At 44.4% G+C, this 22,885-nt stretch overlaps 1 protein-coding gene and 1 long non-coding RNA gene across 3 annotated transcripts; both read left to right on the top strand.

The window, feature by feature from the left end:
• The first annotated feature begins 9,315 nt into the window (after positions 1-9,315).
• KLHL12 (kelch like family member 12) lies at positions 9,316-22,068 on the top strand. 2 transcript variants are annotated; one of them, XM_075613904.1, is made up of 12 exons: positions 9,316-9,470; positions 9,989-10,211; positions 11,847-12,000; positions 12,501-12,718; positions 13,074-13,223; positions 13,339-13,453; positions 14,358-14,464; positions 14,667-14,862; positions 15,392-15,550; positions 15,783-15,881; positions 16,041-16,284; positions 21,196-22,068. In XM_075613904.1, exons 2-11 carry the CDS (start codon positions 10,029-10,031, stop codon positions 16,241-16,243), a joined length of 1,584 nt encoding a protein of 527 aa, XP_075470019.1. In that variant the 5' UTR covers positions 9,316-9,470; positions 9,989-10,028; the 3' UTR covers positions 16,244-16,284; positions 21,196-22,068. The 2 variants fall into 2 exon arrangements, with proteins under 2 accessions (XP_075470019.1, XP_075470018.1); XM_075613903.1 differs by having other exon boundaries at positions 16,041-16,227.
• Positions 16,526-17,785, top strand: LOC142502650 (uncharacterized). Its single transcript, XR_012803817.1, has 2 exons — positions 16,526-17,204; positions 17,400-17,785. It is a non-coding gene; the product is annotated as an uncharacterized LOC142502650 (long non-coding RNA).
• Positions 22,069-22,885: the final 817 nt, after the last annotated feature.

Genomic DNA, 22,885 nt, shown 5'->3' on the forward strand with positions numbered 1-22,885 from the left:
AGCAAATCGGGAAGCCCTATAAGTACCTCGGGCCATATGGGCCCCTTTTCCAAAGCTACAAACAAAATGAGTCAATTTAAAACAAGCTATTAAGTGTGTATATGATCTCTGTGTGAGTGCGCAAGATCTTTGTGTGTGGGAGAGTTGTGTATGATCTCCTTGTGTGTGTGATCACTGTGTATGTGTGTGTGAGATTTCTGTATGTGTGTGTGTGAGATTTCTGTATGTGTATGTGTGTATATGTGATCTCTTATTTCATTATTTTATTTATAAAATGTTTCACCAGGAAGTAATACATTGAGAGTTAACGCTCGTTTTCAAGTATGTCCTGGAGAGAGAGAGAGAATCAAATGGAAATATTACTGTATGCTCATTTGCATGTCTTAGACAGGTTTGCAGCCCTGCCTTTCATCATTATCACCCAGCACACAGCGCTTCCACTGCAGCAAAGGATTCTGGGAAATGACATGCAAATGAGCACACAGTGCTACCTTTTGCTTCAAAACCATTTAACATGGTCCCCTATAAGCTTAAACTTGCTGCATTTCATAGCTTTGAGCACAGCCTGGGTTAAGATGCATAGCCAGTAAACCCACCCACAAAAAGCTGCTTCGACCTTAATCGGTCTCCTCAGTGTGGAGTTGGTTATACTGGCTTTGCAAAATGAAGCAGGGATCGGTTTCACACTTACTTAAGTTATGGTGGGTAAAAAAAGTGACAAAAACCTTCCACAGTAAAGCATATAGCAAATGGAAATATTACTGTATGCTCATTTGCATGTCTTAAACAGGTCTGCAACCCCGCCTTTCACTATTATCACCCAGCACACAGCGCTTCCACTGCAGCAAGGGATTCTGTGAAATGACATGCAAATGAGCACACAGTTCTCATTTTTATGTATGTATGTGTATATGTATAGAAAAACAGATTGGTGAGCGCACACTCCTAATTGCAAATATATGACAATTTAATAAAAAACACAATATGTGACCATGAATATACATGAAATGCACGCTTGAAATATAACTGTAAAAAGGAAGTTAGTGGATACTACAGTAAATCCTTGAATGGATAAGAGGAATCAGTGAGGGTCAGTGAAGTCTCTGATAATTTGTGTGTCTTATGTCTTTAGTGTGTCTTGTAATGTCCTCCTTGGAAGATATTAGTAAGTGACTCTGATATTAAATGCCCATGCACAAACAGTTCCAGTAATGGATGGTGTATTACTAACTCCTGACAGTTAAGCCCAGATGTATGCTGATCCGGGAGCAACGCTAAACAGCTCGCCCGTCAGCTGGAAGCCTCGTGTCCTGGAGTAATTTGAACAGTCTGTTTTTAAGGCAATGAATATACGGAGTACCTGTCTGTCAACGTTGGAACCCACGTTTTTCAGCCGGGGACAAATCCATAGTGCTCCGTGGGTAAAAGTTGCTATAACACTCCGACTATCAGTCCGATTTTTGGTTCACTCCTCCAAAGTAGATTCGGCAACAAGAACAAGTCGCATGACCGTAGCCCGGATGTAGGGCACCGCGACACCTGTACTTCGCACAGAGACCAGATTAACAACAGCACACGGCCTCTCTGTATTCCGATGCTTGCCTCTTCGGGAAACCTCTGTGGCTCAACCCACAACGTCCAACGTGAGGACGCACCCTACACATTTCATCAGCAAAAATTCCAACTTCATCGGGATATCCCGGGGGGGGGGGGGGGGTGGGCTTAATAGGTATTTATATTCCTTTTTTAAAAAGAAAATACAATTGGTGGAAAAAACGGAAAATAAATTATACATAAAAATGTGTATGCATAAAATTATATAATGAAACGTGCATACTTATTAAACTTAATAATAAACCTTATACTATCAAAAATGCATATTACATTTACAAAAAAACAATATATATATAAAAGTGCAATAATATATAAATATAAAGTGCATATGGTGTGTATTTATATATTCTGTGAATTAATATGCCAAAAATTATGATAAAATGATGAGATGGAATTGTTAAAATATTTAAAAAATGATGGAAAATATTTTGTCGAGGTAAATAACCTCTTAGACAAATATAAAAATAATAAAGAAACCAGGATAAAGTGCAGAGAACACACAGGCGTGACTGACCCGCTAAAGTCCAGACGAGCAAAAAGGACTACAAAACACCTGGACCTTACACAATGGTGCTTGGGTCCAGGTTCTCATTGAGACCTCTTGGAATCAAGCTGTGAAGCTTAAATATCCAATAGGTCTCCCTATGGGAAAGGGATTTAAACCTGTCGCCTCCCAGTATTGATGGTGGAATAGCTTCTAATCCCATTATTTTAAGGCCCTCAGTTTTCTTATCATGGGCACTGGAGAAAATGTTTAGAAACATAGTGATTTGTAATTCTATTCACTATGTTTCTCCTATGCTCCAAGAACCTGACACAAAGAGGCTGTGTAGTGCGGCCTACATATTGGAGGCCGCAACTACAGGACAGCATGTATATTACATGCAAAGTTTGGCAGTTTATAAATCCCTAGATGGGGACATTTTCCCCACTAACATGAGATGTAAAGTTCTTTTTGGTATCAAGGAAGGAACAAGTAATGCACCTCGCTCTGTTACATTTGAAATTTCCCATAGGTTTAAGACTGTAAGTATTTTTAGAAGTGGATCTCAGTTTTGTTGGAGCCAACTTGCTCTTAATGCTGTCAGCCCTCCTATAAATCAGAGAAGGGTTTTTTATCTAAATGTCCTTTAAGGACCGGATCGTGTGTCATGATGCCCCAATGACGCTTCAAAATTGCCTCTACAGATCTATATGATTGACTGAATTTTGTGGTGAAGGCGTCCCACTATTCCAATGGGTTTGTCCTTTTCCCATTTTTAAACGTTTTTTTCTCTTTAGTTGTTTTTAAAAGACCTAGTCTCTCCAAACTAGCTGCCCTGTGAAAAGAATCATCAATGGGAGATGTCTCAAAGCCCTTTTGAACAAATGTGTCCTTTAATAGACTGGATTGTGTAACAAAATCCAAGTCGGTTGAGCAATTACGTCTCAACCGACTAAATTGGCCAAACGGAATGTTTTTTTAGCCAACTCCGATGGTGATTACTTTCAGCATGGAGGTAGCTATTAGTAGCTACCTCCTTAATATGAACATCGGTTTGAATGATGTTACTAGGGTCAACTTTGAGAAGGAGATCCAAGTAGACAATAGATGCTGGATCCACAACATGGGTGAAGGCCAATCCAAATGCATTAGCAGAAAAATGTGTAAACAAATCATTAATATTGACTAAATTCGTATCCCAAATAATAAGAATATCATCTATGAAATGGCCATAGTAAACCAGGCCCGCCCCATATGGGTTACTAGTCCAGACCTGGCTTTCCTCCCAGCAACCCAGAGACAAAGAGATTTGCATAACTAGGGGCGAACCTGGTGCCCATGGCCATTCCACAGATTTAAAGATAAAACTGTGACTGGAATAAAAAAATCATTATGCGTGAGTATAAATTCTATAATAAAAAGAATAAATGTATTCTGTATCTGAGACATTCCACTATCCCCATCTAAAAAGTGATTAACCGCAGACAGACCTATGTTATGATCAATACAGGTATAAAGTGACTGGACATCACATGCGGCCCACACATAAGATGGTTGCCACTTGATCTTTGAGACAGACTCTGACATGCAAGCTGTCCCGTATGTGTGACCTCAAAGATGTAACATGGGTCTGTAAATAGTAATCCACATACTGGGACAGGTTGGATGTCATCGAGTCCGTGCCAGAAACAATAAGCCTGCCTGGGGGATTTATCAGGGATTTGTGCACCTTGAGTAAGTAAAGATAAAATATAGGCACCCGGGGATGTGCAATAAATAAAAACTTGTACTCAATATCTGTGATAATGCACCTGGATTTGGCCTCCTTAAGAACAGACTGTAGATCTGCCTGATATTGTCTAGTTGTATCAGATTTAGTTTTGGTGTATGATGTGACATCTGACAAGAGGCAGATTGCTTCACTAACATAGACTACCTTGTCTTGTAAAACAATCCCTCCCCCCTTGTCAGCCTGTCGTATGACAAGATCATCTATTTTTTGCAATTCCCTCATTGCAGACTCTTCATCCAGAGAGATGTTCCTCTTGTAAGGTTTACTTGATTGCTTCTTACATAGTTGTTGAAAATCGTGATTAACCAAACTATAAAAAGTATCAATATAATTCCCCTTATGTTGGTAAGGGAAAAAAAGAGACGAGTTTAAAAGGTGATTGGACAATAGGACAACCTTTACCATTCACAATATAGTAGAACCATTGGCAACACCTGAATTAGTCATATTGTGAAAATCCAGGCCCTCATTTGATTCTGACCATAACACAGCCAGATCTTCTAGTTGAGCATACTCTCTAACATCAATGATAGGCTTACATTTATTCTCATCATTTTTCAATATAAAAACCTCTTTAATGTGAATAGTTATTTTTCAATATATATTCAATAATATTGACTGGAACTGGCAGGTGTGTCATCTAAATTGAGAAAGTGCTCAACGGCCTTGAGACCCTTTGCATGGTCAATACATGTGTACAAAGATTGTACACATGTATTGACCATGCAAATGGTCTCAAGGCCATTGAGCACTTTCTCAATTTAGATGACACACTTCTGCCAGTTCAGCGGGTGTTTCTACTCAATATTATTGAATATATATTGAAAAATAACTATTTTTTATTTGGACACACCTATCTCCCGACCTGTGGCACGGCCATGGATACCAGGTTTGCCCCCAGCTATGCCAACCTCTTCATGGAGTTTTGGGAAACCACATACATCTGGACCAATGCATGTCTGCGGGTGAACCTGCTATTCTATGGCTGTTACACTGATGATCTCCTGATCATCTGGGACAGAGATGAAGGTAATCACCATTTGGCCCTTGAGGAATTCAATACCAATACTCTTGGACTAATTTTTACTTATCAAAGTCATCCTAGTAAGATCTTTCTGGATCTGGTACTTTCGGTAGATGCTGATGATAATATAATACAAACGAAGGTACATTTCAAGGAAGTAGCATTTAATGGGTATTTACTTTCGAATAGTAGCCACCATCCAAAATGACTACGTAATATCCCACTGAGTCAATTTAATAGACTCAGACGTAACTGCTCTTCTGATCTTATTTTTGAAGAACAATCATGCAGACTGATTTCCCAGAAATCCTCTGAAGAAGTCGCAGACTGCGACGAAATGCGTTAAGGAAGTATCTTGTACCCGATACTACATCATCAAGCAGCAACACGATTGTTCCGCGAGTATTACATTGGCTGTTAGCAGTGAAGCAATTCATCTAGCTCGGGACATTCTCCACTTCAGGACTGGTGATTTCCTACTGAAGAGCTGTGGATGCAGTCCAGGGACAGCTCTTCTACCTCGTTGGTGGTGTTAATTATGCACAACTGCTTGTTTTGATTTTAAGTCTTGTAAGTGCGCTTTATACCCTTGTTCACCCCTTCCCTATCTAAATAAATTTCATATTGCGGTCTCTTTTTTTCTTTTTATATATACAGTATATATATAATTGGAGACGAGAAATAAAGAGAAGGTGCCACAATAGTGCATTACCCTTCATCAGTACTTGTCATTGCTAATTGCAGATTTGGAGGTGAATAATTGCCCTCATAAAAGACCAAGTGTGTGATCACAATATTGTTTCATTAAATTCCGCATAAAAGAGTCCGTATGCAACAGGCACATGGGACCATACAAATAATAAAAAACAAATCAATTCTTTTTTTCTTGCCTCCACAATCTCCTAAATATATGATGGCACTGCAGTAAACATTGAGGATTTCTTAACTGCAGCGCTGACCTTGAAAGCATACTGTATTCAAGTGGACGGTTTGATTTCACTGAGTATTTGACTCACATATTAACTGTTCAAGTGCCCAAAAAGTTTTTTGTTCCCAAAATGTCCACATCCGGTGGCTGCGGGGGGTGGTGGTGCTATGGGGGGTGGCGGTGCTGCGGGGGGGGTGTGCTACGGGGGTGGCGGTGCTGTGGAGGGTGTGCTACGGGGGGGGCGTGATTGAGGTAGGTGGTGCTACAGGGGGCGGGTGGTGCTACGGTGGCTGGCGGTGCTGTGGGGTGGGGCCCGGTGGCTGCAGGGGGTGGCAGTGCTACGGGGGGGCGGTGCTGTGGGGGGGCAGTGACAGCGGGGTTGGTGGTGCTAAGGGAGATGGCGGTGCTGCTGTGGCGGTAGCGCGGGGGGGCAATGACTGTGGGGGGCCGGCGGCAGGTCACAGCAGTTGCCGCCAGCCTCGCTGCAGGCACCTGTCTGTCCCACGCTGCTGCTCACGCTCGCGCCGGGCCTCCCTCTCACGCCGGCGCGCCGAAAGCTTAGCCCAGCTGACTTCCGACGCTGCCATCAGAGAGACCGGCACCGGGTGCAGCCATATTGCATTTTTGGGGGGGTTTTTAACGGGCACGCAGGCGGCCCGGGCGGCGGGCCACTTGACTCATGGGACCCAGGATGCCAACACCAGCAGTCCCCCCCGTTGGTGGCCCTGTTTATAATGAGCGAGGCTTCCCTCCAATAATTGGGTCTGCATTATGAGTGAGACTTTTCTCAATTGAGTGAGTCTGCCTTACAATGAGTGAGACCTCTCCACTGAGTGGGTTTGCCTTTTAATGGATCAACCTGCCTTATAATGATTGAGATGTCCATTAAGTGAGTTTACCTTATAATTAGTAAGACTTCCAAGTGAGACATCTCCAATGAGTGAGACTTCCTACAAATCTGCATTATAATGAGTGAGACTTCCCTCCATTTAGTGGGTCTGTCTTATAATGAGTGAGACTTTCATCCACTGAGTAAGACTGACGAATAATGAGTGAAACGTCTCTCCAATTTGTGAGTCTGCCTTATAATAAACGAGTATGTCTGGATTATACTGAGTTAGACTTCTTTCCAATGAGTGAGACTGTATTATGAGTAAGACTTCTGTTCAATGAGTGAGTCTGCCTAATCATGAGTGAGACTGCCTTACAATAAGTGAGACTTTCCTCCAATGAGTAAGTCTGCCTAATGCGGGAGACCTCTTTAATGAGTGAGACTGCCTTATGGTGAGTAAGACTTTTCTCCAATGAGTGAGACTGCATTATAATGAGTGAGACCCTCCAATGAGTAGGAATGCTTAATGAGCTAGACTTTCCTCATATTAGGGAGACTGCCTTACAATGAGACTTCTCTCTATGTTGTGATTTTGCGTGATAATAAATTAGACTTCCCTCCAATTAGTGAGTCTGAATTATGAGTGAAGCTTTCCTCCAATGAGTTAGTCTGCCTTATGAGTGAGTTTGTAATAAATGAAACCACTCCAGTGAGTCTGTATTATAATGAATGATATTTCCCTCCAATAAGTAAGACTGCCTTATAATGAATGATACTTTCGTCAGAGTAAGACTATTTTATGAGTGAGACTTCTCTTTCAATGTGTGTCTGCCTTATATTAGTAAGAATGATTTATAATGAATGAGGCATCCATCCAATGAGTGAGTCTGGCTTATGTTTGAGATCTCCTTCCATTGAGTGAATCTGCAATTTAATGAGTGAGACTTCCCTCCAATGAGTAAGACTGCTTTATAATGAGTAAGACATCCATTTTTAATGAATGAGACTACCTTATAATGAGTGAGAAACCTCCAATGAGTAAGACTGCTGTATAAGTGAGACATCCCTCCAATGATTGTTATGATTGATACTTTCCTCCAAGTAGAGTCCACCTTATAAAGAGTGAGTCTGCATTATAATATACTGTATAAGACTTTCCTTCCCTGTATCTGCATTATAATATATAAGACTTCCCTTCCATGTATCTGCATTATGAGAGACTTCCCTCCAATTAATAAGCCTGCCTTATGAGTGAGGCTTCTCTCCATTGAGTGAGTCTGGCATACTAGTGAGACTTTCCTCCAAATAGGGAGACTAAGTGTATGAGTAAGACTTCTCTCCAATGCGTGGGTCTGCCTTATAATATGTAACACTTCCCTTCTAAAAGTATGAATTATGAGTAAAGACTTCCCTCCAATGAATGCCTGCCTTAAGATGACTTCCCTCCAATGAGTGAGACTTTCCCACAATGAGCGAGACTGCCTTATCAAATGAGTCAAACTTCTCTCCAGTACCTGAGTGTGCCTTATGAGTGAGACTACCTTATCATAAATGAGATCCCCCTCCAATGAGTAAATACAGTAGGGCCCCACTTTATGGCGCTCCGCTTCACGGCGTTCCGCTCACACAGCGTTTCCCAAGGTATACCCATATTCATTAGGTTCGGCGGTTGTTCCGATTTTCCGGCGCTTTTCGGCATGACGTGCACAGAAGCAAAGTATCCGGCTGTCACTAAACAACAGTTTTAGTGCGTGCGCAACTCCTTGTCAGATGCCATTTGTCAGCGAAACAGTCGGTTTACAGCTCTGCATCTCTGTTTACAAAAGGTACAATACAGTACAGTAGGGCCCCGCTTTACAGCAATTTCCGCTTTACGGCGGCGGCATGGAACGGAACCCGCCGTATGAGCGGGGCTCTGCTGTAATAATAATAGCATGTTCTTGTATAGCGCTGCTAGTTTTACGTAGCGCTTTACAGAGACATTTTGCAGACACAGGTCCCTGACCCATGTGCCTGGGGCACAGGGAGATAAAGTGACTTGCCCAAGGAGCTGACACCGGGAATTGAACCAGGTTCCCCTGCTTCAAAGGCTGCGGCCCCGCTGGCGCTGACCGCGCTCATGCTTGAGAGCGGTGACGTTACCAACTCTCTAAGCATGAGCGCCGGGTGTCCTGCCTATTTTGCAAGCGCACGCGGGGGTGGGCGGAGTGGCGTTGCAGGCAAGTTGAGCTCGCTTGAAAGTCAATTTTTTTGTTTACTCAAGCGCCAAGCTTGGGTGAGCGTACGTGCCCGCGCACGAGCGAGCACGCACCGCGTGAGTGGGGGCGGGACAATTTGAATTGCCGAAACTAAAGTCGCCAAGCGCCGCGCGCTAGCGTGGCCGCAGCCAAACTCTGTGCCAGTCAGTGTCTTTAGTCTTTGAGCCACTCCAACCTAAATTATAAGGCAGACTCATTTATTGGAGGTTGGTCTCGCTCATAATGTATGAGTGTGACCTCACTCCAATGAGTGAGTCTGATTTATAATTAGTGAGACTACATTATGTGTGGGATGCCTGTAATGAGTTGGACTTGCTAATAAATGTGACTGCCACTAGTGGCTGTTGAGCGCATATTAAGTAGTGTTTAGATCGGGTGCTCTGGTGGTACCGCCTACTCAATGATCACGTGACGGTAGGAACCCCTGCACAAGGACGCGCGTACTCCGGTTACGCGCTGTCAGAGGGACATCATCACTGTGCGCGCTGGGGGGGGACACGGAAAAAGACTGAGGGAACCCGGAGCGCGGAGTAACCGGGTGAGCGAAAAGGGAGTGGGGCGAGAGGTAGAATGTGGGGGGGGGGGAGGGGGTGAGAAGAGAATGGGACTATTGAGAGGGGGGGGGAGAAGGGAGTGGGGAGAGAAAATGGAGTAGAATGGGGGGAGAGGGAACATGGAGTAGAATAGGGAGGGGGGCGAGAAAAAGGAGTAGAATGGGGGGCTGTCTGTGCCATCAGCGCCATCAGCATCCCTTTAACTCCAGGAATCCCATGCTTAATCCGCATTGTGTTGTGTCCCTGCTGATGTTTTACTGTTATAATTAGGTAACTGATCACTTTAAAGTTCCCAGTAATTGCTAGTTTTCCCAAATTACGTCATCTGAAAAAAGTAACTCACAGGAAACTCTTGGTGATTTATTCTGATAAATTGGTGCTTTAATATGACTGTTTCCTAATGCACAGGTAATTATTTGACGGGTATCTTTATTAGACTGTGATTGCTAGGGTTAGAAATGTCCCACTGATCATAACTAATAAATAATTTAACCCACTTCAGGCTCCGCTTCCAACTGCCCCTCCCAGCGCCCCCTGGCACCATGGCCCCCAAAGACCTCATGACCAACTCCCATGCCAAGTCCATCCTGAATACCATGAATTCGCTGCGCAAGAGCCGGACGCTGTGCGACGTGACGCTGCGTGTGGATCAGACAGATTTCCCTGCTCACCGCATCGTACTGGCTGCTTGCAGCGATTACTTCTGTGCAATGTTCACCAGCGAGGTGAGGAGCCGCAGGAGTTGGGTTACTACGAGAATTCATCAGGCAGAATCCACCACATATTCAAATGATTCTTCACACTGAAGAATCATCCATCAATCATTTTACTGGAGCAGTGCTAAGTAAACGGACCATTGCTTCTGTGATTAATGCAGGGGCTGCAATTCTTAGGAAATCGTTATAGTACATAAGTACAGTATAACCTAAAAAAAAGAATTGTGTATATAAAAATGTATTTATAAAATGTTTTACCAGGAAGTAATACATTGAGTTACCTCTTGTTTTCACGTATGTCCTGGGCACAGAGTTATGATGACAGATACATGGTTACATAGACGAACAGGGTTACACATTGTATATAATGACATTGCATTAGGTGAACAGGGTTGTAGATTAAATATGAAGATATTGCATGAACAGTTGAAGATAGAGTAAGTTTTATAGGCGTATGTAACAGTTACAGACCACATAAAAATGTGAGAGAGCTTATTTTTTTAAAGAAATTAGACTTGTGCTGGGTTTGGGAGTCTCGGCTAGATTGTTCCAGTTGTGAGGTGCCAGAGGAGTAGCCGGATACTTTGTTGTACCGTGGGACCATGAAAGTCCCTTGTAGTCAGATCTCAGATAAGTGCTGCATGTGGTAGGGGTGAGGAGCTTGTTTAGATATGGGGGTAGCTTGCCCAAGAAATTTTTGAAGGCAAGACAGGCGAGATGAACTTTGCGCATAGACTCAAGTGATGACCAATCTCGTTCTTTGAGATTTTTGCAGGGATGTGTGTTGTCATTACATTGGAGGAAAAAGTGGCATATTGAATTGTAGAGGGTGTCTAGTTTGCGAAGGTGCTGTGCCATATACTATGTCCCTATAGTCTATAATTGGTTCTAGCATCTGTTGTACAATGTGTTTTGTGACCAGCGGGCTTATGGAGGATTTGTTCTTATAAAGTATGCTTAGTTTGGCATAGGGTTTGGTTGTCAGGGTATCAATCTGCAATCCAAATGTTAAATGTGTGTCAAACCATATGCCCAGATATTTAAAATTGGTAACAGGGACAAGGATGGTGTTAGAGCTGGTTCTTATCTGAAGCTCAGCCATTGGTAGCTCTAGAAATTTAGTCTTGATCCCAAATACAATTGTTACAGTCTTGCCAGTGTTTAAAAACAGTTTGTTTTGAGACATCTAATTTTCAAGTCTCAAAAAATCAGATTGAAGTACGTGTTCAAGTTCGGAAAGGCTAGGGATGTGTGCATGTCATCTGCATACATGTTTATTGAAGCTCCCTTACAAGCTGTAGGTAGATCATTGATGACCACTGAGAAGAGCAGGAGCCCCAGAACAGAGCCTTGCGGGACACCGCAGGTGATATCCAAGGGTTGGAGTTAATGCCCGAGACACGTGTTGGGATTAACCTGATAGGTAGGAATGAAACAAGTTTAAAGCATGCTTCCCTATTCCAGAGCACTGAAGTTTGTTTAGAAAGATAGCATGATCAACAGTATCTAAAGCCCTGGCAAAATCTAGACATATTGCACCAGTAAATTGTTAGTTACATTCCACACTGAAACTCTTTGCAAATCCCTAAAGGGTGAGGGTGCTGGCCTCTGCCCCCACTTCTGATGCCCCGTTACTCCCCACAGCTTTCGGAGAAGGACAAACCCTATGTGGACATCCAGGGTCTGACCTCGTCCACCATGGAGATCCTGTTGGACTTTGTGTACACGGAGACTGTCCACGTGACAGTGGAGAACGTGCAGGAGTTGCTGCCAGCGGCCTGTTTACTACAGTTGAAAGGTGAGAAACGGGGGGAGAGATCTACTTAACATTTACACAGCTGATCGGGAAGAGCAGAGACCCACTTAACATCACAGCTGAGAGGGGAGGAAAGGGCAGAGCAAAGAGGTCCCTTTTATATTAAGTGTTGCAGGTTTAATTAATATTCCTTTATCACTGTATATTTTGGCATCTTGTACATTTGGTTATTACTCTACTATATTACAGTATAGTCCGTAACGCTCTTGGTGTCTGTTTGTCACAGAGGGGAAAGGTTTGGAAGATGTTGGGCAGTGTGGGATTACTTGCGTTTCTCAATTTTGATCTGTGTAAAATGCAAGTCTACTGTACATCTCCTTTAATATCCTGATTTAGCCTAAAATGTTTCAAATCCTAAATGTATACATGTTGCATGTGTTTTGCGTGTCCACACTGAGCCTTAGGCTCTGCAGATTAAGCGGTTGGATGCACCAGGGACTGGAGCCAGCTGCAGGTTAAAGTGTGAGCTGTGTCCCCTGCAGGCGTGAAACAGGCGTGTTGTGACTTCCTGGAGTCTCAGCTCGATCCATCAAATTGCCTGGGGATCCGAGACTTTGCGGAGACTCATAGCTGCCTGGACCTGATGCAGGCAGCAGAGGTTTATAGCCAGAAGCACTTCCCGGAGGTGGTTCATCACGATGAGTTCATGCTTCTGCACCAGGAGGAGGTGGAAAAGCTGATCTGCTGTGATGAGATTCAGGTACCACAGGGGAGTGTATGACGTCCCTGAAGTCCCTCTTTTCCTGTGCACTTTCTCACCTTCTCCCTCACTCTGCTCTTGCTTGTTCTCTTTTCAGCACCCTGACACAAACTAAGCCTTTCAAGACATGGACTCTGTCCGATTTTTACAATTGATTCCTCCCTGGTAAACACAGAGGCAAAGAATTTGTTTAATGCCTCTGCTTTTTTCCTTCTCTCCAATAATCTGCCTGCCCATCTCACACTGAAAGGGTCCTATATTTTCTTTAATCTTTTTGTTTATTGAGGTATTTAAAGAACGTTATTAATGTTGTGTGTTAGATTGTCTGCTCATTGCGTTACCCGTATCCCTGTAGATAGACTCGGAGGAGCCTGTGTTTGAGGCTGTGATAAACTGGGTGAAACACTCCAAGCAGAAGCGAGAGAAATCCCTGCCTCAGCTCCTGCAGTACGTGCGCATGCCCCTGCTGACCCCGCGTTACATCACAGATGTCATTGACACTGAGGTACAGGGTGTCACTGTCCCCTTCCGTTTTTTTTTTTTTTTTTAATGTAGGAAGTCATCCTGTAGAATGTGGTCTTTACTGTCTGTCACTGTGTGACATGTCTCGTCTTTTCCAGTCCCTGATCCGATGCAGTTTGCAGTGCAGGGACCTAGTGGACGAAGCAAAGAAATTCCACCTGCGGCCAGAGCTGCGAAGCCAGATGCAGGGACCCAGAACCCGGACACGTCTGGGTTAGTCTGGAGGTCACTTGCAAGGAGTGGGGACATTAGTCTTTCCCATTTGTCACATAAGGCAAACCTGTGAGCACGTGACCTGCATAAAGGGTTAATACATGGCTCTCAAAGGTCTCTCAAATGAACAATATCTCCCTTCAATCCGAACCCATATACCATCTGTCACGAATAGCACACAAGTGAGCACATGACTTAGATATGCAACCATGGTTAATACACATGGCTACTCTAGCCAAGTCCACTTTCTGCTGCGCAAGGTACTTTCAATGAGTTAATATTCCTCAATTGCATTCATGTCTATCCACGACCCAAGAAATATGCAAAATATGTAAATTAATATCTACCAGGATCTTGGGTCCCGGTTTATTATAGATAAAACTATGCACTTAACACACACATCTGTTGTAGAAAAATGTGTCCGAAAATGTAAGTACTCTCTCCAGAGCGTGCAACAGTTTATTCAGAGCCCCAAAGCATCACTTATTAAATGCGTATACATATATACATACATACCCAGTGCTTAGATTGCAGAAAAAGGATTACAAGAACTTTAAATTACAGTAAATGCATTTTTCTTGGATTTTGGCGGGGGGAGGTTTGTTTTTTTTTCTCCCCCGCCCCTCCCCCCCGTGGGAATACATCCGGTTATCATTTATGACCTTCTACACGTGTCACTTTTAGTGGGCCATCTGTGATAGGCCCCCCCAATTTAGTCCTCTCTGAAGACCGGCACAGACCCAGGAAAAGTTTTCACCTGTCATAAACCCAATACATTGAGTTTAAAAATACAATCTTTTATTACATTAATCCCTGAAGCACCAGATTGATTAAAATACATAATATCTCATGATATTATCATGACACCATCCATTGGAGACACTGTTATGTTTCTGTTTCCCAGGTGCTAATGAGGTTCTTCTTGTTATTGGGGGATTCGGCAGCCAACAATCTCCTATAGATGTGGTGGAGAAATTTGACCCAAAGACCCAGGAGTGGGGTTTCCTCCCGGTGAGTAACCTCTCCAATTCCCCTAACGAGCTTTCGTCCGGTGACTGGGTGATACCTTCCTTCCCCACAGTGACGCTTCTTTTTAAAGCTGTATGAACATTGAAGCCTCTGTCTTTTTGTGAATTAAACCTGTGCTGTGTCCACATAATGTGTCATTGACCATGTGCCAGCAGCTCCATGACGCGTGCTCTTCCCACTCCAGAGTGTCACTCGTAAGCGTCGCTACGTGGCCACAGTGTCCTTAGGTGACCGTGTCTACGTGATTGGCGGGTATGATGGGCGCTCACGGCTTAGCTCGGTGGAGTGTTTGGATTACACCTCAGAGGAAGATGGCGTCTGGTACTCGGTGGCCTCCATGAATGTGAGGAGGGGACTGGCAGGGGCCACCACACTGGGAGGTTAGTAGTTGGCAGTGGAAAAATGCACGTGCTCACTCTGCACTTGGGCTCATGCGGAATGGAACCTTTCACAGGTGCTGTCCAGCCGCCTTCTGTTTCACCCCTAAGATACGTGGTTAGGAGTTTTGGGGACACGGTATTTAGGGAAAAGATTAGCCCCGGTTACCTTGGCGGGAAAACGGCAAGTGTCTAAACGGCGGCTGCAAAATGTCCTAGACCGTGGCTCATGCCATTTAATTACAAGTATTCTGTGTAACATGTTTAGTGAGCTGTATACAGGAAGAGAAATAATAACAAAACAATCCGCGTGTGTATAATGTGCAGCCGCTGAACATGGGGCTTCTCGGCCCCTCTCTGTACCTGGGGGAGGGGGGCACAGCTCTAACTGTGGTGGTTGCTGTCTGTCTGCTTGGGCAGGTGCTCTCAAGCATTTGGGGTTACTGTTTTCAGGAGTGGATGAGATGTTGCCCTCATGGAGGCGGTGAGGTAGCTTCCTCTCACTTCATTAATGGAGCATCCTTTTCTCCAGATATGATCTACGTCTCTGGTGGGTTTGACGGGAGCCGGCGTCACACGAGTATGGAGCGTTATGACCCCAACATTGACCAGTGGAGCATGCTGGGAGATATGCAAACAGCGCGTGAGGGGGCAGGGCTCGTTGTGGCCAATGGAGTCATCTACTGCCTGGGTGAGAAGTCTGGGTTTAGCAGAGAGATCAGGGAGAAGATTTGTTCTCCCCTGCTTAAAGGGAGGCCATCTACTGTATGGTTTGCCATATAATCCAGAGCTCCCTGTACCGCACCACTCGCCATCTAATCCCAGCTCCCTGCACACATTGATCCACCTCTCGATACTTGGCATCACTCCTTTCTTATGCCCCCTGCTGTGTACCTCGCTTATGGACTCCCTTTGTGTTTCAGGAGGTTATGACGGACTAAACATACTGAGTTCTGTGGAACGGTATGATCCTCGCACAGGCCACTGGAGCCATGTGACACCCATGGCCACTAAACGTTCAGGTGAGAGGCTACCACTCCCTATCATACACTCAGACATGCACTTAACAATCTGAATGTCCTAACCGTTTAATCCATTGGTATTCACTGTCTGCCTATATTTATGGCTCTGCGCTCGTCTCTCACTCGTGTAATATCCCCACTCCTGGCCTATGGCTGCAGGTGCTGGCGTATCTCTGCTGAATGATCACATCTATGTGGTGGGCGGGTTTGACGGCACTGCACATCTCTCCTCCGTTGAGGCCTACAACATCCGCACAGACTCCTGGACCACGATGACCAGCATGACTACACCTCGCTGTTACGTTGGAGCAACAGTGCTGCGCGGGAGGCTGTACGCCATCGCTGGGTGTGTATCGAACTGATAATTAGCCAATCGGAGCGCTCTGAGAACCCAAGTAGGAGTGTAAGAACCTCAGACATATCTGATTGGCTCAGGTTGTTATGGATACACTGTACACTGTTCCATTCACCCACAAAAGACCACACCTTCAATACGAAGTACAGTTTTGGGCGGAGGGGAGGAGGGAGGGTGTGAGTCAGGAAAGGGGGGGTGGAGGGATTGATGGAGGGGGAGAGGGATTGTTGGAGGGGGGGGTAAGAGGTGAGACTGAGGGGAGAAAAATACACTTGAAGAGGGAGGGAAATAGAGGGGGCACGTGAGGTATGAAATGGGGGGATCGCGAGGATTGAAATTGGGCTCACAACACGGCCGACCAGGGGAGGGGGACACTGTAGTCTTGGGCCCCGGGAAATCTGTCTACAGCCCTGAGCACAAATATAAGATTAGTATTTCCCGATTGTCCCTGTGGCAGTGGCCACCAATGGTGTTAGGTTCCACCCTCCCTTTAAGATAGGACAGAAAGATCTACCTGTGGGAGGACCTATAAATAGCTCCTCCTTTCCTCCCCTCCTCTGTCCTACCTAACTGAGTTAGAGGTTAGTTTTTTGCTGTAATGTAGAGAGGACTTATCTGACTACTTCGTACTTGATCCACGAGAGTTGTCTGCCTGTCCCGCTGAAGCACAGACATCTGCACTCCAAGGAGTTGCTGTTACATGGGGCCGTCGGAAAGCCATGCTGCAAATAGCCGCTGAGGCTCGCAGCTCTTGAAGTCGCTTGGGCAGGTGCGAGCATGTCAAGCCAGAAGAAGCCCGACGGTGTGGAAGCACGACATAGGGGATATCGCGAGAGGTTACGATGATGTCAGCGGAGGATTTTAAAATGCTGTGCAGACAGATGCTATCGCTGCCCTGCTAGTCTGCAGAAAGATTACGGACGTGCGGAGGACAGCACATGCTGGAAAGCCTGCTCAAGTGCTGCAAAGTAAGGTGTAACTGCTGCAAGCTTACTTACCGTAACTATATAGGAACAACTTTTTTTTAAAAAGTGATTTTTGTAAGCTTGTTGGATCCTAGCCAGGATATATCATGGATACAAGCGCCACAAAGAGTGTTGTTGTTAAAGTCCCAAAGTAAGCCCCAGAGAGAAAGTAGTACTAGTGTGATTTTTGTTTTATAGAAGAGATGACTGTAATTATGAAGATTCATATGTCAGTACTCCAGGACTACAACAGGAGGATACTGTGACCAGAGCACCTACAAAACCGACTGTCAGGAAAAAGGCCCCAGTTCAGCTAATGTCGGATTTCATCTTGTGAATGAAGGAAGCGGTAACCCAGTGGCATTAAGGCAGACTCTTCGAAATCGCATTGAGGCTGAAAGCGGGCAAGATTGTATAGTATCCTGGAAAGACCGCAGGACTCTTTCTTAAGAGGATGAGCGATTCAGCAGAATGGAGCTGGAAATGCAATCGAGGAATGAGAAAAAAAAAATAGGACAAGCTCACGACGTGTGTGTGTGTGTGTGTGTGTGTGTGTGTGTGTGTGTGTGTGTGTGTGTGTGTGTGTGTACACACAAAGTATACCGCATCAACACAGTACGTAACTGTTGCACAAAAACTGTCTTAGTATATGGTATTATATCAATAGACAGTGGTGCTAAAGGATAATAAATGTGTAATGCAACAAAAAAGCATCCTTATGAAGAAGCACGTGGGCATACCAAATGAGTGATAACAATACAAAATGTATTAATGTAGGTTTAAAAACAAGGGGAGAAGGATTAAAAGAGGACGGGGACTCGCATCTACCAATACATATGTTCCATGAGGCAAAGGCACGTAAAATGGTCAAGATATACACCAAAGGTAGTCAACATACACAGGTAGCGCTATAACAAGCATGCGTCTATTCCATTACACAAACTGCAGATTTGTGCACAAAACATGAGATAACCGTTGTTGAGTCAGTAGATGCAAAAATGGAGGCAGTATTGCCCAAAATTAAAGATGCAGATACATCACCATTAGAGCGTAGGTGTAAAAGACCAAAATACAAATAGCCAGGGCCTCCTGTAGTGGAAAAAGGTAGGGGTCCCACTCCACAGACTCCCACTCAACGCGTTTCGACTAAAATGGTGTGATGGTTATTACTCTCTGACAAGGAGAGCAGCTGTGTTGTTTAGTAGTAGGTCGCTTGTGACATCACCGCTGCGTTGCAGAAGCAGCAAGACGGTGGACATATGAACAAAAGCCCCGAATGTTACCGCAAAGGAGTTATTAAATAGCTGAACTGCTAAACAGAATCAAGGACTTATATTTCTAGTCTACATCTCCCTGAACAATCAAGGAATGAGCTTTCACTTGAGGCGTCATCCACCTTTGTTCTAGAGCTCAGACCCGCTTTTCAAAACAGTAAGAGAGCGCTTACAGATAGAGGACGAGCCTTCCCCTTAAGAACCTAGGGAACGCCTACATAGTGAACCAAGATTTTTTCTGCTTCACGATGTAGTGAAGGATATGATCACGGTAGAATGGTCCCAGCCGGATGAAGATGCCGTCTCCTTTTTGAGATGCTATGAACAGGTGGATGTAGAATGCCTTGAAGAAACCATTTACTTCGGCAGGCACAGCCTGCAGGCCTTCTATAGCCATAACATCTGTGTCAAGAGCAATGAAGTTTATGGATTGCTAATATGGAGGTGGCTCTGGATAGGAAGGTTAAATGAACCCAGATAGTGGGAGCACTCGCTGAACTTAAAATGACAGTGGATTTTGTAGTGGAAGTATCGCTGGATTCAGGAAGATTATTGACAATGTCCGTCGCAGCCAGAAGAGTGTTTTTGGTTACAGCTTTGGCAGACCGGTTCATCCTCCAAAGGACCATCTCTGTTCAATTCCTTTCGATGGACACTATTTATTTGGCAGGAAGTTAGATTCCAGCGTTGAGAGTGCCTCTGGAGGCAAAAGTCTGTTCCTACCACAGGAAAGGAAAAGAAGACTTAATGCCCTAACTTCCAATATGAACGAGAGGGCTAAAAGCCGAGGTATAAGAATCTACAGGCCCGGAAGGGGGTACTCAAGTACGGCTTACTGGCACGAAGGCCAAATGCTCTTTCATAGTCCAGGAAGATGTGGTCCCTCATATACAGCGAATAGGAATTCGCATGAGATGATGGGAGCTCGAACATCCCATGTAGAAGGAAGACCGGCAACTATTATGAATTTCTGGGTGTTCAATGCGGTCTGCAGAGGGTACTGTCGGGATTTCAAGACCATACCGGCAAGACAAAAGTTTATAAGAGTATGAAAAAACAAACTTGCCAGATAGGCATTAACCAGCAGCTTATTGATGGCCTTCCGATCCAAGCAGCTATCTACTCGCCAATGTTCCTTGTAAAAAGGCCAACGTCACATGACCCTGCAGCGTCATTTGACACAGCTCTGAGGTAGGGAGGGGGGGCACGGGCGATGCAGCAGGGAAGACTGGGGCACAGCACAAAAGGTTTGCGCTCCCCTGCTCTACAATATCAGGTCTGGTTGGTACTTATGACAGATGTAGGTGGCACAGGCTGTGGTGCCCAACTCAGGACCGAGAGAAGCCCAAGGAAAATGGCCATTGGAAGTCACGACACGTCAGCAATCAAACATTAATCACAACAGTTCCAATGGTGCAATTTAAATATCCGGTCAGACAACTGTACTACGGTGACCTACATAAGGAAGGACAAAGAGCCCCATGCTCCTACAGAAGACATGCCTCGATTATTCCTTGGGCAGAATGTCATCTGACACAGCGATTCATATCGCAGGCAAAAGTATCATGTGCTCTAACGGATGCCCCTTTCTCAAGCTTCAGACATGGATCTAATGTTAAAAGCAGTCCTGTTGATAACCGTAACGTTGGCATGCAGGATTGGTGAATTACAAGACTCATCTGTAAAATAACTTTTTTCCTTATTTCCCATCAAGACTCCTACGCACTGAATGAGATCAGCTCTCAGACAGAAGGCACCAGCAAGGAACTGACTCTTCCCGCTCCCTGCTTGTTCAGGAGAGGGGTCTGTCTGCCGCGTGTACGCACGCATTTACCATTTTATTGAATGAAGTACAGTAAAAGCCAAAGCACATTTAGAAATATCATGTTGATAAATATCAACATGACTATACAAATGTCTTTTTTAATGAGAAATGTAATGTTAAAAAAAAAAGCTTATAATAGTAATCCCCCTCAGAACAGGGCATTATTGGCCAATAAAGACCTGGCTGGGTTACCTCGGCTATGCCCCGGGCTTTCGACTCTTCCAGCCAGGCCATTATTGGCATGCTCTGGCAGGTAGGTCCTGCAGTCAATTGTCACCACTTAAATATGATCCTTTAAGTGACAGTGTTGTGATTTATTCTAGGACACCAACCACCCCCCTCCCTCGTATCTATGTACTAGTTTGGCAAGTCCCATTGGTGATCACTGACATGAGGACATCTTGGAAAATAGAAAATTGATACCCAACTTACTGTAATTTTATTTTCTTAGTCAATCCATGGCAGTTTTGACCAATTCCCTCCCAAAGTTTAGATCTAAAATATTGTTTCTAGTTATATATTTCGGCCTTTGTACTGAGACTACCTAAGGAGGAAAGGAGGGGGCTATTTATAGGTCATCCCACAGGTAGAGCTTTCTGTCCCAACTCAGCTGGAGGGTGGCATTTAACCCTTTGGTGCACACTGCCATGGATGGACTCTCCTAGGAAAAGAAAATTACAGAAAGTTGGGTATCGGCTTTCTATTTCCATTCAAGTGAATTAAACATAGGTTAAATGTGATGGACTTGTCCTTTTGGTTTTTACCCCCAACCTTCTTTTAATATGGAACTGTAATTCAAAGGGGAGGTCAGCTCACATTCTATTATCAAACACGGCGACCCTAAGTTATAGCTTGACACATCTGTTCATCGCATATTCTTCTGTTTTTTTTCCAGCTACGATGGGAATTCCTTGCTGAACAGTGTTGAGTGTTATGATCCTGTCGTCGACAGCTGGGAGGTGGTGACATCGATGGCCACTCAGCGCTGTGACGCTGGTGTCTGTGTCCTGAGGGAGAAGTGAGCAACTCCAGCTGTAATTAACAATTATTAACCTCCCCCTCGCTGCTGGCAGTGGTGGCTATGAGATTTACTCCTCAAGGATGACCTATAGGAAAGTAACCTTGTTTATACAACAGTAGCAGAAGGAGCTGTCCCCATCATGGGATGACAAGATGTGATCTCGCACATGCAGCAAGAAGATTGATCAAGTCTATTCTGAATGGCTCTAGGGGCAGGCTTTGCAGAGGCAGAGATTGACCCCTTTTTTAATCCTCATACTTTGTGACTTCTGTTGTCTAGGATGAAGGGTAGAAGACTATTCTGTGATACTGAGGTTGTTTACAGGTGGTGGGGACAGCACCGTGCCCTTCCAACAATTTTATTATTATTTTTGCATCGGAGCAGAATCCCCCGATTTTATGATGAACCTAATGCTTCTGCTGCACAAGGTTTAATAGCACGTGGCGATGCCATACCTGTCCACCAGGAAATGTGCTAACAGCTTTTCTGGCATGGACAAGGAGAGCCATACAGTGCAGCTCAAACAGTACTGAACTCTGAACCACACACTGACTGGGAAGGAGAACTGTAATTGAGGGAGAGTTTGGGCTATTTTACTGGGGTTTACAAAGCTTACAAGTTAATCTGTTTGCTTCCTAAGGGGCATAGTATTACTGTGTATCTTGGATCTGCAGGATCAGCACGGATTGCCAACGGAAGGATCTGCTCTCCACGGGAGAAAAAAATAAAAAATACAGCCTTTTCCTGTCTGGTGGTTCTGTCCTGCCATTTAAAAACTGTTTATCCGCCCTGTACCTTGCTGAGCAGATCCTGTTGTTGCCATATACGTAATTATGCCTTCAATTATTTTTCCAAATGGGCTTGATCAGAAAAGGGGCCACAAGTTTATTGTATTTTAATTTGATACATGGAAAATATAATATTTAAACAGTTTACAAGCATCTTATACCATATAAATTCAAATACAATTGAGTTTCAATGTGAAAATCTGTACTTGTTGGCTTTTGTAACTGGTATGAAATTAACAGTGACAGAAAGTCCATGGGTCACACCAAGGCCTTTTGTAGGCTGGATGTGGGCTAAGCCCTGCCTGTTGAAGGCCCAGGTACAGTAACTATACATCTATTTGTATAGACATCCAACTGTAGCTGGCCAGAGCTAGGAGTCTCCCTGGTCTGCAGAGCATCACACGGTCTAATAATGTGACGATTCTATACCGTGACTCCATCCCCCTATAATTATAATGTTCAGTGATAACCACACCAAAATCCTGGCACCAGAAGGAGTAGGTTATTTACCATAATACAGGTGTATTACCTCCCCCCTCCCTCCCCATTCAATATGTGCATTAATATAATCTGCAAACTGACAAATGATTAGCTAAACTGCAGATCGAGTGCTTGCTCCGGGTTATTTAATTCAACATTTTGGGCAATGGAGTCCTGGAATATGATTGACTAGGCAGTTACAAGATACAATTGGTGGACTGCTAGAGAGGGGGCGGGGCTCAAGAGCAAGAGCCTATCAAAAGGGGAAGGGGGCCGTCACTTTGGAAATGCTTCCT

The sequence above is a fragment of the Ascaphus truei genome, chromosome 9 (assembly GCF_040206685.1).
Source record: "Ascaphus truei isolate aAscTru1 chromosome 9, aAscTru1.hap1, whole genome shotgun sequence".
In the NCBI taxonomy this organism is placed as follows: Eukaryota; Metazoa; Chordata; class Amphibia; order Anura; family Ascaphidae; genus Ascaphus; species Ascaphus truei.